The sequence below is a fragment of the Asterias rubens genome, chromosome 4 (genome assembly GCF_902459465.1).
Source record: "Asterias rubens chromosome 4, eAstRub1.3, whole genome shotgun sequence".
In the NCBI taxonomy this organism is placed as follows: domain Eukaryota; kingdom Metazoa; phylum Echinodermata; class Asteroidea; order Forcipulatida; family Asteriidae; genus Asterias; species Asterias rubens.
In genome coordinates this window covers 13,553,580-13,570,832 of record NC_047065.1, presented here as the reverse complement: position 1 = coordinate 13,570,832, position 17,253 = coordinate 13,553,580, and the positions used below count along the sequence as shown (strand labels likewise).

The window sequence follows — 17,253 nt, the reverse complement described above, 5'->3', positions numbered from 1 at the left end:
ACCAATCATTTTTGTTGCCATTGATTTTAAGAGTGATTGCACAACGTATACCTTCCCTTTAAAGTTTGAGTGGGCAAGGCTTTCTGATGGTTTCATTAGGGCAGCCAATAAGTGGTTTTCCGCATCAAGCAGTTTGTACCATTGGGGCCTCCAATAAGTGTCCATCAGTCTGCCTATTAATGGAGCAGCAAGAACAAACATCATACCAATCAACGTTTTCTTGGAAAGGTAATGCATTCTGCTCTATTAAACACAGGCTTAGTCATGGTCATAGTTATAGTGGATGCATGATACCCTTGCCTACATGTACATCCTTATGGGTTGTAAAGGGGGTAACCCTGTTTCAGCCCCAAGAGTAGGTGCAACATGGCCCTGGTGATAGTTGATTTGGGTCGATCCCTGACCCCTGACCTTGAAGTGGTCGTCCGCCTCAGTTGGACGATGCATCATAAACAAAATTCTTTTAAAAAGAGCCACTAATCTAAAAATTACAAATGATTGATTAATACAGGAAGGGGGGGGGGGGAAAATCTCAATAATTATATTTTGCATTTTCCCGAAGAGCCACACATCACCATGGACGCATGTACGCACAACACATTACAACAGAAGAGCAGTGATGGCTGACAAATCGGTTTTGGGAGTGTTTCTAGAGGAGCAATGTTTTGTCAGTGTGCGCATGATCATGTGGTATACGTGTCCCTTTTCTTTATAAAAAACATGTTACTAAGATTAAGAAGGTCATCTCAATTTTGAGGTTAAGTTTCATAAAGAGTTTGCTGACTGATTACTATTGGTAATTGTAGCCAATATTTTAAAGGCAGTGGACACTATTGGCAATTACTCAAAATAATGATTATCATAAAACCTTTCTTGGTTACGAGCAATGGGGAGAGGTTGATGGTATAAAACATTGTGAAAAAAGGCTCCCTCTGAAGTGCCATAGTTTTCGACAAAGAAGTAATTTTCCACGAATTTGATTTAGAGACCCCAGATTTAGAATTTGAGGTCTCAAAATCAAGCATCTGAAAGCACACAACTTCGTGTGACCATGGTATGACAAGGGTGTTTTTTCTTTCATAGTTATCTCGCAATGTTCACAGGTTTGTTATTTTGTGCATAGGTTGAGATACACCAACTGTGAAGACTAGTCTTTGACAATTACCAATAGTGTCCAGTGTCTTTAAAGGTTAATGAATATGACAGCCATTACACTTGCACTCATGTACATGGATGATAAAAAAACACTAATTGGTTTTGAAGTCCAAAAAATGACAAATATCAAAGTTCAGACCAGAATTTTCTTTTTGGGGTCAAATATTTCTCTCTGAAATGAAGTCATATTCAAATAAACTGTATCTGAAAACCTACAAAAATGAACATAAAAAATACAACAGCTGAATTCAGTTGTTACGGTAACCACTCAAATTAATGATTATATAAGCTAACTATGCAAAAACTGCATGGCTTTTTCACTATTTTCTCCTGACTCACACAACAGATTAAGCGCAAGGTTTTGTTTTTATATTAGATATCATTGATCATCAAACACAACACGAACACTGTCTCAACTATTTTGCCAGTTCTTCCAATACTGTATATATCAACTTTAAAATGACAATTCAATGATAAAAAGCACTGTTGAAATCTTCATTCTGAAGGTTACAAACTTACCTCCTGCAAAAAATCAGCCAAGTTGCCAAATGAGGCCTTGAGAGTATCCATGACTTTCGCGACTTGTGCGAGCGGCAAGAAGCCTTCTGCAGATGCAGAATTGGAAACCATCTCCAACTCAAGATTGTGTGATTAGAGACTGAGGATATTAAACAGCTTAGGATGGTCTTAGGATGATCTTAGGATGAACTAAGGATGATTTAAGGATGATCTCTTACGATTCCGAAACCAAACAGTGCTGAGTAAATGTCAATGTCACAACAATGGCTCTCATTTGAACTTTGTTTGTTTACGCTAGATCTTGGATCCCATCTTCGGGTTCGGGCCAAAAATGCCAATCAAAATTTGCTTTAATTTGTAAAAAAGATGAAAATAAAGGCATGCCTCCTTGCAGCGCTTCGTAAGTACTTTTTGTACACAAAGAGAAAATAAGCAGGGGGCCCACATTCAACACAGACTCCACTCAGTATAATGCCACTTCCAAAGATTGACACGTTCCATACTGAATGATCTGTTTACTGTTGTTTATGTTCCTGTTTATTGGCTTGAATCTACATATCACCCGCCTGGTGTAGAAACAAATCCATAACCTACTAATTATTTACCCTTGGAGGTAGAAATAACTGTAAACAATAGAGGAGGATTTTGTGCTGGTCCTGCTGGTTGGCGTCATCCACTGCAGGACATACAATCCCTTTGTGAGTGACACTACCAGTATATAATGCAGGATGCGTGTGTCGTAAGAGTTACTTATCAAATAAAAAGTGTGACAATCAACAGCAGGCTTGAAATAATCAACAGCACCCACCAATGGCGGACAATGCTACAACACTTAAGCCCAGTTCATACTTCCTGCGAACGCGAATGGGAAGCGAATTTGACGTGAATTTGACGTCACAACCCTCCTTTCGCTTGTTGAACTGCTGCGAATTTGTGATGTCAACATTCGTATCGCATTCGCATTCACAGGAATTATGAACCAGGCTTGATAAGGTTTGGGTAAATTATATACACCCAAACCAAACAGTACCCTCCTATCACGTCCGCCATACCTCAAAAAGGCTTATAATTGCTATGGTTTTTCTGGAAAAACAAATCTGCTTTTAAATCACTACCCAGGGAGGATGGAAATCCGCCAGCACCACTACCTTCAGTTTTGTTGATCCACCAAGCATAATTCCCTACCTTTCCATGCTAATAAGTAAAACTAACAAACACTTATTTTCTGATCTCAGTAGTCTCTTGATTTCTGTTATTTATTCCGCGACAAAACTGTACAAGCATTTTATCAAGTATATAAACTTGAAGAGTGTCCAAGTCTATAACTTGCAGCTCTGGCTGCCAAAGGTGTCTTTATAATGCAAAGGCTAGACCAGTTTGTTGTTTTTTGATGACAACCAGCGCCCAATTTTGTGGCTCTGCTTACCGCCGAATTCCGCGCATAAGGTAGCCTGTCTTTTTCAAGTGCCCCTGCTTTAAGTTCGGTGATATCACAAACTGACCATTCTCAGATCAGATGTTGTCTACATAGCGCATTTCTGTTCAGCCCGTGGAACAATGGCATCCCATCCACAACGGCAGCCGTCCAAAATAAAGACGGCTACAACTAACGCCTGCAACTGTCCAACAGCTAAAGGGTGTCCAATGGAAACACTTTATTCCTAACAAATTTTCTCTTGTGTTTCCACAGCAATACTGCTAGTTTATCTCGGAATCGTTTGTTCGCAACGGAGTAGATCAGCGAGGTACCTAGACACTTAAGAGTCAAACAAAAGATCGACAGATAGACAAGAAAACGTACGACTCCGTTGGTCCAATTGACAGCTTCAAATCTGTTAATGAAGAGCAATGTACTCATGGGTAACTCCACTGCCATGGTTAAGACAAACAGGCTTATGATAGTGACGAACAGACTGTATTTAGCGTTTTGTATGGCAGCTCCATGGACGACGCCGCGTTTCTTAGCGAGGTGGTTAAATCTAACGTAGATCCGAACCAAACAGATAACTGCTATCATGGGGAAAATAATGACAAAGATACAGATAGACCAGGCACCAAAAAATGCATACATGCTGAATCTGTACAATACACATTTTCCTGATTGTTCGTCGACACCTTTCGAGGGAATAATAGTCACTCCACAAATAATTGAAGTACTTAGCCAGTTGAGGAGTATCAGAAGCCTTGCCTTGCCTCCACAGGTGAACCACAAGCGATGCTTTACGGGATAGTAAAAGGCGCAGTAGCGTTCCATCGACATGAGGCTCAGATTCACGATTGAAACGGACAGAAGGGTTGAGAGGACCAAGTGGGACGACCAAAGCCAGCAGATTAAACGCGACGCCAGACTCTGGTCAAAGTATTCTGTTTTCGGAATGACTACTTGCAGGATGATGATAATCGGCGTACACAAGTCGACCACACACTGGTTGAGCTGAAAGAGCAGTAGGGAGCAGCTCTGAAAGTTGCGTTGGGTGAGGAACACCGCGCACGCTAAACTGTTGCCGACGATCGCCGCTGCGTTGAACAACAAGCAGATTACTTTGAAGATGGACATGGCGCCGAGATCAAACAGATGTGTGTCATATACTGATGTGTTAGCCATTTTTGAAGTTGTCCGTGTTAACATGTGCAGCAGTCTCCCTTGACAGTGGTTCGCTGGCCAAACGCCAGTTAAAACACCCGAGGATTAATCAAAATTTACTCCACGTGGTCCGGCTGGCTAAAAAGGTGACAAACAAGTGAAATGACAAGCTAACCGGTCCTGTTGGACAGCCACTGAACAAGTTAAAGGCAGACCCGACGTGCCGTGTATACCTCGACTTTCATCAGATAATTTCAGATATATAGTTTGCAGCAACTGAATAACCCCTTCACAATGCTTGGCTTCCGTCTAATACATCTCACAATGCTTGTCCACTCAGCCGCTTACTCTACAGGTGGTAGTTTTTCAGTATGTACTGTAGATGTAAGACAACTGTCTATAATTCTTCAAACACGATGTGCCGTGTATACATCGACTTTCATCAGATAATTTCAGATATATAGTTTGCAGCAACTGAATAACCCCTTCACAATGCTTGGCTTCCGTCTAATACATCTCACAATGCTTGTCCACTCAGCCGCTTACTCTACAGGTGGAAGTTTTTCAGTATGTACTGTAGATGTAAGACAACTGTCTATAATTCTTCAAACACGATGTGCCGTGTATACATCGACTTTCATCAGATAATTTCAGATATATAGTTTGCAGCAACTGAATAACCCCTTCACAATGCTTGGCTTCCGTCTAATACATCTCACAATGCTTGTCCACTCAGCCGCTTACTCTACAGGTGGTAGTTTTTCAGTATGTACTGTAGATGTAAGACAACTGTCTATAATTCTTCAAACACGATGTGCCGTGTATACATCGACTTTCATCAGATAATTTCAGTTATATAGTTTGCAGCAACTGAATAACCCCTTCACAATGCTTGGCTTCCGTCTAATACATCTCACAATGCTTGTCCACTCAGCCGCTTACTCTACAGGTGGTAGTTTTTCAGTATGTACTGTAGATGTAAGACAACTGTCTATAATTCTTCAAACACGATGTGCCGTGTATACATCGACTTTCATCAGATAATTTCAGATATATAGTTTGCAGCAACTGAATAACCCCTTCACAATGCTTGGCTTCCGTCTAATACATCTCACAATGCTTGTCCACTCAGCCGCTTACTCTACAGGTGGTAGTTTTACTATAGGTGTAAGACAACTGTCTATAATTCTTCACAACCTAACCTGAATGAACATGTTGGCTCCATGACTGCTGTACATGACTTTCAAATTGACAGATTGCATTATACAATTTGCTGCAGTACACCTTTGTGCAACCAGTAATCTCCCTTAACAGTGGTCCGCTGTCCCAAATTGCAGTTGAAACACCTGAGGACCAGTCGGACTTCTCTCTAAGTGGTCCAGCAGGTTAGTTCAGTGTTGAAAAGCAACCATGGTCAATACAAATTATGAACCAGCAGAGAGCGAACGCTGACGGAACAATGAAATGAAAAGCTGACTGATCCTGCTGGAAAGTCAATGCAAAATTTAAGAGCAAACAATGGAAACAAAGCCGTGGTTTTGCATTGAGGACAAATACACATCCTAAATGCTGCACACCTCTATAATCAAGTTCACTTCCCTCCTTGGTTGAAAACCTTTTAACGTAAATCAGGACTCCCTAATGAGTTCAGACATTACATCAGCTTTATCATCTCATCATCAGTCTGTAGTCCATTGTCTGCTTCAGCGATCGTCAATTAACCAATACAGGTTGTATTATATGCGTTAAAGGCACTGGACACGTTTGGTAATTACTCAAAACAAATAATTAACTTAAAAACTGACTTGGTAACAAGCATTGGAGAGCAGTTGATAGTATAAAACATTTTGGAAAACGACTCCCTCTGAAGTAACCTAGTTTTTGAGAAAGAGGTATTTTCTCACTAAAATAATAAAAGACTTCTAGCTAGAAGTCTTTTAATCCTATCTGAAAGCACACAAACTCGTCTAGTAACAAGGGTGTTTTTTGTTTCATAATTTTCCCGCAACTTCGATGACCGATTGAGCCCAAATTTCCACAGGCTTATTATTTTATGCTTATGTTGGGATACACCAAGTGAGAAGACTGGTCTTTGGCAATTACCAAACATGTACTTTCCCTTCAAAGGCACTGGACACGTTTGGTCTATTATTCTCACTTGGTGTATCCCCATGCATAAAATAACAAACTTGTGAAAATTTGGGCTCAATTGGTCACCGAATTTGCAAGGGAATATAATGAAATAAAAAAAACACCCTTGCTGCATTACTTTGTGTGCTTTCGGAGATACATAAAAAGGCTTCATTCAGCTGAAGTATTTTATTATATGTGTGAGAAATTACCAGGGCTGTATGCTTCGTTTTTGAAAGGGCAAGGGCACCAAGGCATTTTCTCTGTGGCAAAGGGCACCCTATGAGGAAAATGTAAAGTTCTACTGGAGCATTTCAAGGGCACCAAGGCAATGGCAAGGGGCAACGGAGGCAATCGCCTCCGTTGCCTCCGTGAAGTATCAGGCCTGAATTACTTCTTTCTCAAAAACGTTGTTACTTCATAGGGAGCCATTTCTCACAATGTATTAATGGGGAGGGGGCTACTTTATCAACAACTCAGCAATGCTTCTTACCAAGCAAGTTTTTATGCTAACTATTCTTTTGACAATTTTTACCAACAGTGTTCAGTGCCTTTAAAGGGAGATCAATCACTTCTAATAAAAAATCTGCTGCCAAGCTGAGCCAATGCTTTCTGTTACCTCATAAGTTTGTACTACTCAGTAATTAATTGGCAATATAGTGCCAGCTCGGTTCCACAGGCTAGCTTTCAGAGCTTAATGAATAAAAATGTCAGTCACACTGACTGACTGAACTTTACAGTTGAGTTGTTATAATGGTTTTCCAGTCTAAAAAAAAATATGACGCGCTGCTTATCATAATGAAAACAAAAGCATCATTTGCCCATCTTTTTTAATTTTTTTTTTTTACAAAAGGAACAGGTTTGAAATAACATCATGTGCATGTTATTTCCATTTATATACTTTACTGAAAATTCTGTGTTATATCACACATTGATCAAATTTGATATTGATATTAGGGCATTTGTTAATATTGATACTACTCTTGCTTTAGACCTATTTCTTTTTCCCCTCATAATGTATATTTGGTCTCTATCAGTCTTCTTAGTAGAAGGGCTGGGGAGATTGTTGGTTGGTTTATTGTGGTGTTTGTTTTTTTATATAAAAAAATCATAATATTTTTAAATAATTTTTTTATCATTCAAATTTTATTTAGATCTTTACGACCAGTGGTTTGTGGAAAACACATCTTTTTAATGACAGTTTTTATTTTATTATATTTACAAACAATATGACCAGCAGTATTAAAAATATAAGAAAAAAAAACATGTAAAAAATATAAACAATCAGACATTAAATGGCAATTGTAAAAGCTGTTGTACTTCTCTGGACTACACCTGGTCAAGATGTTAGAGAAGATTTTAAACAATAAATAAATAAATGTGTATGCTTGAATAGACATTTGTTTTACAATTTGTTTCATTTTTTTTCCCAGGGGCTAGCAACAAAAATAGGAAATCAGTTCAAAGTAGGAAGATTATCATGCTCGCAGTCAGGACACATTCATGTACAACAATTAACTTCCTTGTAGACAGGGATGTTAGAGAAGATTTTAAACAATAAATAAATAAATGTGTATGCTTGAATAGACATTTGTTTTACAATTTGTTTCATTTTTTTTCCCAGGGGCTAGCAACAAAAATAGGAAATCAGTTCAAAGTAGGAAGATTATCATGCTCGCAGTCAGGACACATTCATGTACAACAATTAACTTCCTTGTAGACAGGGATCACACCCATGTTTACGATACAACAATATAAATAAATAAGTAGAATAAACATTCAACCATGTACCTTTCCTCTGACCCAATTTATTGTATTATGTTGGTTAGTACTACCGCTTAGAAATGTTATGTCTTTGTATTGAATAAAATTTGCTTACCAGATTGGTCTTGTTCTGCTTGCCTCGTCCCCTGCTTGTCTCCATGAGTTTCAGTAGCCTGGCTTGGTAAGCGCTCATTAAGCGCCGATTTTCCAAATAGGCGGCTTCCAATGGTGTCAACTTGTCGTTTCTGGTCAATAAAAAATAAATACAAATTTTAAATTGATAAATGCAAACTCTTCATCCTATTAAAAAATATACCACTTTGATTTATTGACCACAATTCATGATATAAAAACCAAGAAAAGTCTGGTTCCTACTTCACACGAAAGCGGAGGAGAAGCTAATTTTGGTGGCACAATACTCAGCAACGCTGTTTTTCCCAATTGTGTCGTGAGAAAAGTCGCTTCACTTTTGTGCAAAGCATAACCCAGGCCCTTTGTAAGGATCCAATACAATTTACATTGCCCTCATAGAAGTGCCCCTTACCAGAAGCAAACTGCTGTGCCCCTTCAAGAAGCAAACTGCTGTGCCCCTTCAAGAAGCAAACTGCTGTGCCCCTTCAAGAAGCAAACTGCTGTGCCCCTTCAAGAAGCAAACTGCTGTGCCCCTTCAAGAAGCAAACTGCTGTGCCCCTTCAAGAAGCAAACTGCTGTGCCCCTTCAAGAAGCAAACTGCTGTGCCCCTTCAAGAAGCAAACTGCTGTGCCCCTTCAAGAAGCAAACTGCTGTGCCCCTTCAAGAAGCAAACTGCTGTGCCCCTTCAAGAAGCAAACTGCTGTGCCCCTTCAAGAAGCAAACTGCTGTGCCCCTTCAAAAAGCAAAGTTCAAGGCCTGAGAGACTTTCACTATGAAAACTATTGCAAATTGCGCATGCACACTAACACTGGTTGGCAAAATGAGGAAACATCGCGCCTTTTTGTTTAGAGCTGATAGTGGTGTGACGCATACATACTTGTGTTTCTGCCTGGGGAACTCTATATTGCGTTCGCCAACCAGTATTGTTACACCTCGGTAACAAACTGTGAAGTTTGATTGATTGACGCGCAACAAAAACGCATGTTACATGGCTCGACGGGCCGGGTAACATGAAAAGTGATGTACACCTTGATCGTTCCCAGTGCTGTGTACAAAACAACCGCGGGATCGAGGGAATTGTTTCTTGTTCGTCTGCTTATTAAACAACGAATAGTCCGTCGTAATAATGTTTGAAGATGACAACAGAACTTCGAGAAGAAAAATAACAATTATACAAAGGTATAACAAAACGGTTGTTGCATGCTGTGACTGGGGTCCATGGTTTTTTACACCCTCGAGGGTAAATGGCACCCTCGGCTTCGCCTCGGGTTCCATTTTCCCCCTCGAGTGTACAAAACGCCATGGACCCCGTCACAGCGTGCAACAAATGTATAGTGTGTCTACATACAAATGCAGCAATGTTATAAGCACATCTTATTGGAAAGGTGAATTGTAACCTTGTGACTGTAACTGTGGTCCAGTGGTTAGACAGCAGGACTTGCAATCACAAGAATGTGGGTTCGAATCCTACCAAGCTAACTGTGGTCCAGTGGTTAGACAGCAGGACTTGCAATCACAAGGATGTGGGTTCGAATCCTACCAAGCTAACTGTGGTCCAGCGGTTAGACAGCAGGACTTGCAATCACAAGGATGTGGGTTCGAATCCCACCAAGCTTATTGCTGATTTCAAAATAACTGGAATAAGTAGTGTCATCTGAATCACAACTTCTTGATTTGTGCAATTCATAATCATAGACATTAAACCAATGTTTGTATTTAAGAGAGATTGTCTATACCACCTTTTTGGGAGTTAGCAGAGTTCACTTTACACAAAGATCACCTCTACAAACAAACAAACAACAAACATCAAACATTTTTGTGCACCATCAAGCTTAAGTACTTAAGCAGCATCCAGCATTCTCCTGAAGACCATCAGAGCATACTGACCGAAACGTTGAGCCCTTAAAGGGTCTATGTACTTTTTCCTAATTCACAAAACACCATGTCCACAGATTTACATTAAACTTACACAGTTTAAAGATTATGATAGTAGAAAGCTTCCCTTGAAATTTTACTTACTGAGGTGCTGTAGTTTTTGAGAAATGAGTAGAACAAGTAAGTTTCATCTCAGTTTAAGCATGTCAAATATATTAACCAGTTATGCTCTATTTGGTATAATATCATAACTGGTTAACGGGATTTTACATGCTAAAATAATTTTTGTCTTTTTGAGACGAAAATTATTTTGTGACTTGTTTTACTCATTTCTCAAAAACTGCAGAACCTCAGTTAGTAATATTTGAAGGCAAGCTTCCCACCATCGTTATTATCAAACTCTGTAAGTTTAATGTAAATCTGTGGACATTTTGAAAAAGTACCCGAATCCTTTAACCAACAATTCTTTTCAGAGCCAACTCTACTCGAAAGAGGTATTCACATGGTGTTACCACAACCCTCTCTTAGTATAAACAACAAACAGACTGGACCAACCTTGTTACTGGTCTCTTGTAGCCCATAGGGACTGGCAGTGAAGTGGCCGTTCCCTGACCAGCTCTTAATGATGAGTACTCAGTATGTTGCGGCACCAGGCCGAAGGCGGACGGAGGTTTGTAGGCTTGAGCGGGCTTTGGTTGTTGTTCCACCGTCTTGGGCACTGGGGGTGGCGATGAGTTGAAGGTGATGGAGGGACTAAATCGACCCGATTGGGCAACAGGTGGTGGGGACAGTTGATCTGTCTGTCCATAAGCTAAGAATCAAACACAAAGTAATTTTGGTTTGAGCAAAGAAAGAATAATTAGAGCATGTTTGCAAATTGTGAGCTATGGTCTATGGGCGGAAAGCTTATCTGTCTGTCCCTTGCTAAGCATCAAACACAAAGTGTTTTTGGTTGGAGCAAAGAAACAATAGCATGAGTGGGATTTGAACCTGTCAATTGCGACCCATGGGCATTAGGTGGTGGGGAAAGCTTATCTGTATGTCCATAAGCTAAGAATAAAATTTCTATTTATTAAGTTTGTTTACTAACTGGCTGAATGTTTTCAAAATTTTTTTACTCCCGTTGTTATAATTCCGTATTTTCTTATTTTTTAGTTTGTCCATTTTTTCTCATGTTTAGCGCCCTAGAGCGTGTTTACATGATCGGGGCACTACATAAGTTTTGGTTTTGTTATTATTATAAATCAAACACAAATTAACTTCGGTTTGAACAGAGACAAAATTACAAGAGCGGCCCGATTTGAACCTGGGACCTAAGGGGAGTTTACAAGCTCAACCAACTGAGCCATCTAGCGCTAAAGCTGGTGGCGTCCCTACGCTCTTTGTGTTTTCAGAATACATAAAATAGATTGTATATGTACGACCTTGGCACTGAAGAGTTAAGATCCGTTTTAAAGTTTTTATGAATTATGAGACCGATTTATGTAGCACCTTATAAGGGTTTAAAAGGAAGGTACAAGTTTGGTAAGTATTGCCAAAGACCAGCCTTCTCACTTGGTGTGTCCCATCATAATTATAAAATAACAAGCATGTAAAAATTTGGGCTCAGTCATCGAAGTTGCCAGAAAGTGATGAAAGTAAAAACACCTTTGGTGGACGAATCTGTGTGCTTTCAGAAAAGAATAAAGGACTTCTAGCTAGAAGTCTTTCATTATTTTAATGAGAAATTACCTCTTTCTCAAAAGCTACATTACTTCAGAGGGAGTCGTTTCCCACAATGTTTTATTCTATCAACAGCTCTCCAATGCCCATTACCAAGTCAGTTTTTTAGTTAATACGTGTTTTGAGTAATTACCAAACGTGTACCTTCCCTTTAAACGGTGCTGCTGCGCACACGGCAGCCACTGCCAGAAGCACTAGGGTGAACCCCTTCGCTTAGTGTTAAATGTGCTTGGTTCTTCTTTGATCAGATTTCCAATGTTTTTACCTGTGACTTCCATAATGGCTGAAGTTCGGTCCATGCACTGCTGAGCCAACTTGACCATTCTCTCAGTACTTTTTGTCTTCACTGATCCCTGATACCCTGGTACAGAAAAAAAAAAGACATTATCTTTACACCCTGATTTATGCCTGGATAATCTATGAAAGTGGGAATTGTTCAATACAAGGCTGATCAACAAGGTATCTTTCCATACATTTTCTACTGGAATATACATGTATAAAGACCAAATGACTAAACGAATACGGGCAGTAGAGCCACCAACATGTGTATCTTCCATTCATAAATACCTTCAGACAGTTTCGCTATTCCTATTGGTGGAGAGCACATCACGTGAGTGTGTATTTTATGACCAGTAAAAAGTGTTGAAACATGGGCGTGACATGCGAGCTTGCACCTGTTCTTATAAGACAGTTTCTTTATTCCTATTGGTCGAGAGCAACGGCTGAAACAGTTGTGCCACATCACGCGATACGTACGACGCGCACAACATTCCCTTATAAGGAGTTGTTCACCAGAGGGCGGCGGAGGGCTTTACCATTTCATAGCTGGAGGGGTGTTGTGTTAAAAGAAATCATTGAACAATTATAATTTTTGCATTTATTTTACTCTTTGACCAAAAAGTGTTGATGTTTTTGACCGAAAAGGTATTGATGAATGGGAATCAAAGTGTGTTGAATCGGTTTTTAACTAGTGGTTTAAACCCGTCGAGGCCTGGTTCTTGATAATTAACCTCGACTTCGTCTCGGTAAAATTATCAAAGACCAGGCCTCGTTGGGATTAAACCACTGGTTGAAAACCTCTTCACCACACATTGATTCCCTTAATCAGGAAGATTCTGTACAACAGTCAATAATAAAGTTAGTTTTTTTTACAATGGCGTATCAACACGCTTTACATTTAGTGCCCTGCTCATTGGGCTGATTATTCATTAAATCTTTCACAGCTCCCTGATACAGCCTGGGGCTGTGTGGCGCCCCAAAGTCTTTTTCATAAACAACGTCAACCTTGCTTACCCATGGGTGAAGAGAAGCAGTTCAAGTAAAGCATCCGTCATGGACAAGTTTCATGTTCGATGACTAACATAATAGGGAAAACATTTCCAATATATCAGGGAGATTTACAAATTTGTTCATCAGAACGTGAAAAGACTGGTTTACTTTCAGGGTTGGCCATTTACACCCTCGCATATATGACCATTTGCAATCATTAATACTATTGAATCAAGAAAATTGAGTGGTTTGTGTTTTTGACTCACCTTGATTTTTGGCTTCTTGTAGTAGTACTTGTGAGATGTACTGAATGCAGGCAAGATACCTGAAGTATGCCTCCTGAAGATAAAATTAAAATAAGGAATTTCAAGAAAGTTTTTATGATTCTTACTTTTCAGAGTTTTTACCAATTTATGACCCTACATGTACCTTTTGATAATCAACCCTACAAGTACCTTTTAACAAACTATCGTCTACATTGTAGTCAGGATAGTATTTAGGGTTATTCAGGGTGGCATGGTTGGCTTGTGCGTAAAGCGCTCGCCTCTCTTCAAGGTGACCCCGGTTCAATTCCCGGACAGGGCCATATGTGAGTTGAGTTGTGCGTTGGTTCTCTGCTGTGCCACAAGGGTTTTCCAGACCATCCAGTTTTCCTCCCTTCGAAAAAATCAAACACTTTCGATCTTGGCTGTGCTCCGTGGTCATAATGGGTTGATGTGGCTGGCAGCCAAAGGCACCCTTGCATGCCTACTTCTCGAACACGTTGTAGCCGCGTCCTTCCCAATTCAGCTCTTAGCTGCGAGTAAGGATGATTAGCCCCCTAAATTATTAAATTATTAATTTAGCCACTGAGCTATGGCCACAATAACATCATCATCATCATCAGTCGGCTAAACAGCAGGCGAACACAAGCTTTTCCCATTCTCTTCTGTCTTGTGCTATTCTCTGAATCTCAAGCCTGGAGAGCAGAAAAATCCGGAGAAACTAATCTTCCGATGTACTCAGGGTAGAGTAGGCGCTGGCCACCTTGTTTGCGCCGTCAACAATAACATCACACTATAAAGAGCTTAAAGGTTCTATTTATTTAAAATGATAAATATAGCGAAATGATCACTTACCCTACTGTTGCCATCACCGTCGAGCTTGATAGCCTTGCCAACAGCCTTCATTGCCGACTGCAAATGTCCCTCCATAGACATTTTTGTGAAAGACTATACAAGACTGTCAGGATTTCACACTATGACCATTGGATCTGTTGGTATTGATAGATTCATAAATTATTATTGATAAGAATATTGGTACAAATACATGTTGGAGCCTAATTCATCTTGATTTACACATTGCCAATGAGAAAAAATTGGCATAATAACTAATCGCAGTTGACCGGAGCGTGGCACTGGTACTCCTTGACATGAGAACTTAAAAGTAAAACAAAAAAAGTTTGTTTTTGGTTCTCACTTTACCTGAGGTCTATTGGTCGACTAGTGAAATTTACTACTCTACTAGCGACTAGTGACTTGGACACTAGTAGCAACTAAGCTAGTTTTTCCCAAGATGGATGTTTGACTAAAATATATTAAAATTAATGGTAAAACGATTGAAGGATTGTGTCACCCACTGCCACTGGTGTGTGATTGTGTTTTGTAAGTACAATCGGTGTTCACCAAGCAGGTAGTCGCAACTATTTTTGTCGTAGTCATGGCTGCACGATTAACCAAGTACTATATCAACTAGTTGAAAAACAGTAGTTGCGACTCGACTGAGCAATCAATAGTTGCGACTTTGACACTAGTAGCACAGGCTTATTGTCAATATGCTGCTTGTATAAGAGTGTCTAGTCCAGGGTGATGCCTGGGTATTCACATGGATAGATCACAATGATGCTGTATGGATTCTTGGAAGTTGGATTGTATTGCATGACAAGACAGGTTATCTACTCCTTCCAATTAGGTTCATTCCGCTATCAGTCATGGAGACAATAGCAAACAAACCTCATATAGTTCTAGGAGTACTAGACAGTTTCAGGCCTTGAACTATACAGAGGCCATGGATCTTCTGTTACCCCTGGCCCTGATGTCGGAGTTGGTGCCCCTTCAAAAGCTTCCTGTATACCTTTAAAATAAGATTTTCAAATGGCAGCATCCTTCGTAAATTTAAATGGAAAATGCCCTCTCAAAAGATGAGGTCCCGGAAAATTCTCCAATCAGGAAACGGTGATGACACACAATGGCCAAAGTATACTATTTTTGTGGTACAATGCAAATTAGATTGGCCTGCAACTGCCGAGGCCTTAAATTATGGGAAAATGCCTGCAACTGCCTAGGCGGGGTAATTACTAACTAACAATAATTAAAACGCACTCCAGATAGACGTGGATGGAGGTGCATGCTGGTCTAGCTAGCTATCAAAGTTGATCACTAGCTAGACCAGCATGCACCTCATTCAACAGTTTGCGCTTGCGCAATGGTATTTGCGGAAAGGTCTACTGCAGGGAAGGTCTTCACATGACGCCCGCCCTCTGTTGTTGATAAGCGCTTAATCTACCCGTATCATAATGGACTGGTCCAAACATGGTTTTTAAGCCAAGATGGCGTCCGACCGCTTTCCGTGGAAGTTAAGTTTTTTTTCTGGTTAAAAATTCACACTTTTCGTGAAGTTTGTCCATTATATTTATGTTTATATTACAAAGCGCACATAGTTCTAATATATCTATGGATTATTTGCCGTTTTGGGGGTATTTAAAAGTAAAGTAAAACTTGTTGTCGGCGTGTTGTCAGCGCTCTGGACTTGTCAGCTTGTTGTAGGCTTTTAGCAGAACCGCTTATAAAAGTAACAAAATCATCAACAAATGAAATGGATTAGTTACTATGTTAGCTTAGCAGTTAGCAAGTTAGGAGGAGGGTTACGTGATCGCAACTAGTTTGGTTAATTAAAAAAAGTTGCTTTTATTCTGAACGAGACGACGAACAACACTCCACCCAACAGGAAAACAATCGTTTTAATTCCAGTCCAGAGCAAACAGGTTAAAATTTAAGGCCCCGACCCGACTGATGATTATGACAGCAGTGTCACGAGTGTGTGTGTCATCATTCAACCTCAACTCAATGGTCATTCAGTGTTGTGTGGTCACTCCTCTAGTCTAGTCTATCCTCAATGCAACATTTTGTGTTTTCTTCTTCGTTCACGCAGCTACCAATGGCTGCGGCGCGCGGCCGGGTGTACAAACGGGAATACGCATTACAATTTACACATTTTTTATTACCTGATCGATTGAGTCCTACTCGTTCTACTGTAAATAGGTCGCCAGCTGTAAGAATTTGATAGAAAATTCGGCAACTGGGCTGGGGGAAAATTAACTCGTCTTCGAGCTTCCTACACAACAGTATCACACACTTGCGCTTGACTGACATAACAAACGTTCTCACACTACAGGCTCAAATGTAATTGTACGCATTGTTATAAGGCGGGATCGAGCACCAGTTAACAAGTGGGGTCGACGGCCACAACTTGTCGGGCTCCCGCTACATCTACGTATGCAATAACGTGGCAATCAGCTGCCACAATATGACAGGGACCAGACTAGTTTAAACGAAGCCGTATCCATTCGCGGTGGCTGTGGCTACGGTTACACTGCTAAAACTTTTTTAACAAAAAAAGGGTGTTTAATTGATTTCTGTCTATGTTATTACTAAGAACTTCCTGCTGAAGCAATTTGACTAATATTAGAGTAAACAGAATAGTAGCAACATAGTAGCATGGGGTAGCTATGCTATGTGTGGGGGAAGAGTTAGAGGTAGGCGGGGCACAAAGACTACAGGGGGCATTTCTTAAAAAAGGGGGGTGGGGAAACACGGATCAACTCACAAATCCGACAGACCAACTGTATTTGCAGACACCTATAGGAACAAGAGGGCCAACAATTCTGACGCTGCAACCAGTGAACGCACCATTTTACTAATATTACGATTGACCTTCGCATCCCATTTGTAACTATCTATTTATTTAACCGTTTTGAATTGAACTTGGAATTAGCCTTCATTGTCAAAAATTTGTTTACCCCCTCCCCACCCCCCCAAAAAAGAAGATTAAATAATTTTTAAAAA

The 17,253-nt window shown here is 40.1% G+C and overlaps 1 protein-coding gene across 1 annotated transcript in view; it reads right to left on the bottom strand.

Moving 5' to 3' along the window:
- LOC117289618 (VPS9 domain-containing protein 1-like) overlaps positions 1–16,509 on the bottom strand; it is a 32,194-nt gene extending 15,685 nt beyond the window's left edge. The window contains exons 1-6 of the mRNA XM_033770820.1: positions 16,413–16,509; positions 14,269–14,402; positions 13,417–13,489; positions 12,147–12,242; positions 10,715–10,970; positions 8,268–8,397 (exon numbers count right to left, since the gene is read on the bottom strand). Of these exons, the coding sequence (XP_033626711.1) occupies positions 8,268–8,397; positions 10,715–10,970; positions 12,147–12,242; positions 13,417–13,489; positions 14,269–14,349 (636 nt within the window). The 5' untranslated portion in view covers positions 14,350–14,402; positions 16,413–16,509. The remainder of the gene's footprint in view (positions 1–8,267; positions 8,398–10,714; positions 10,971–12,146; positions 12,243–13,416; positions 13,490–14,268; positions 14,403–16,412) is intronic.
- Between the last annotated feature and the right edge of the window lie 744 nt (positions 16,510–17,253).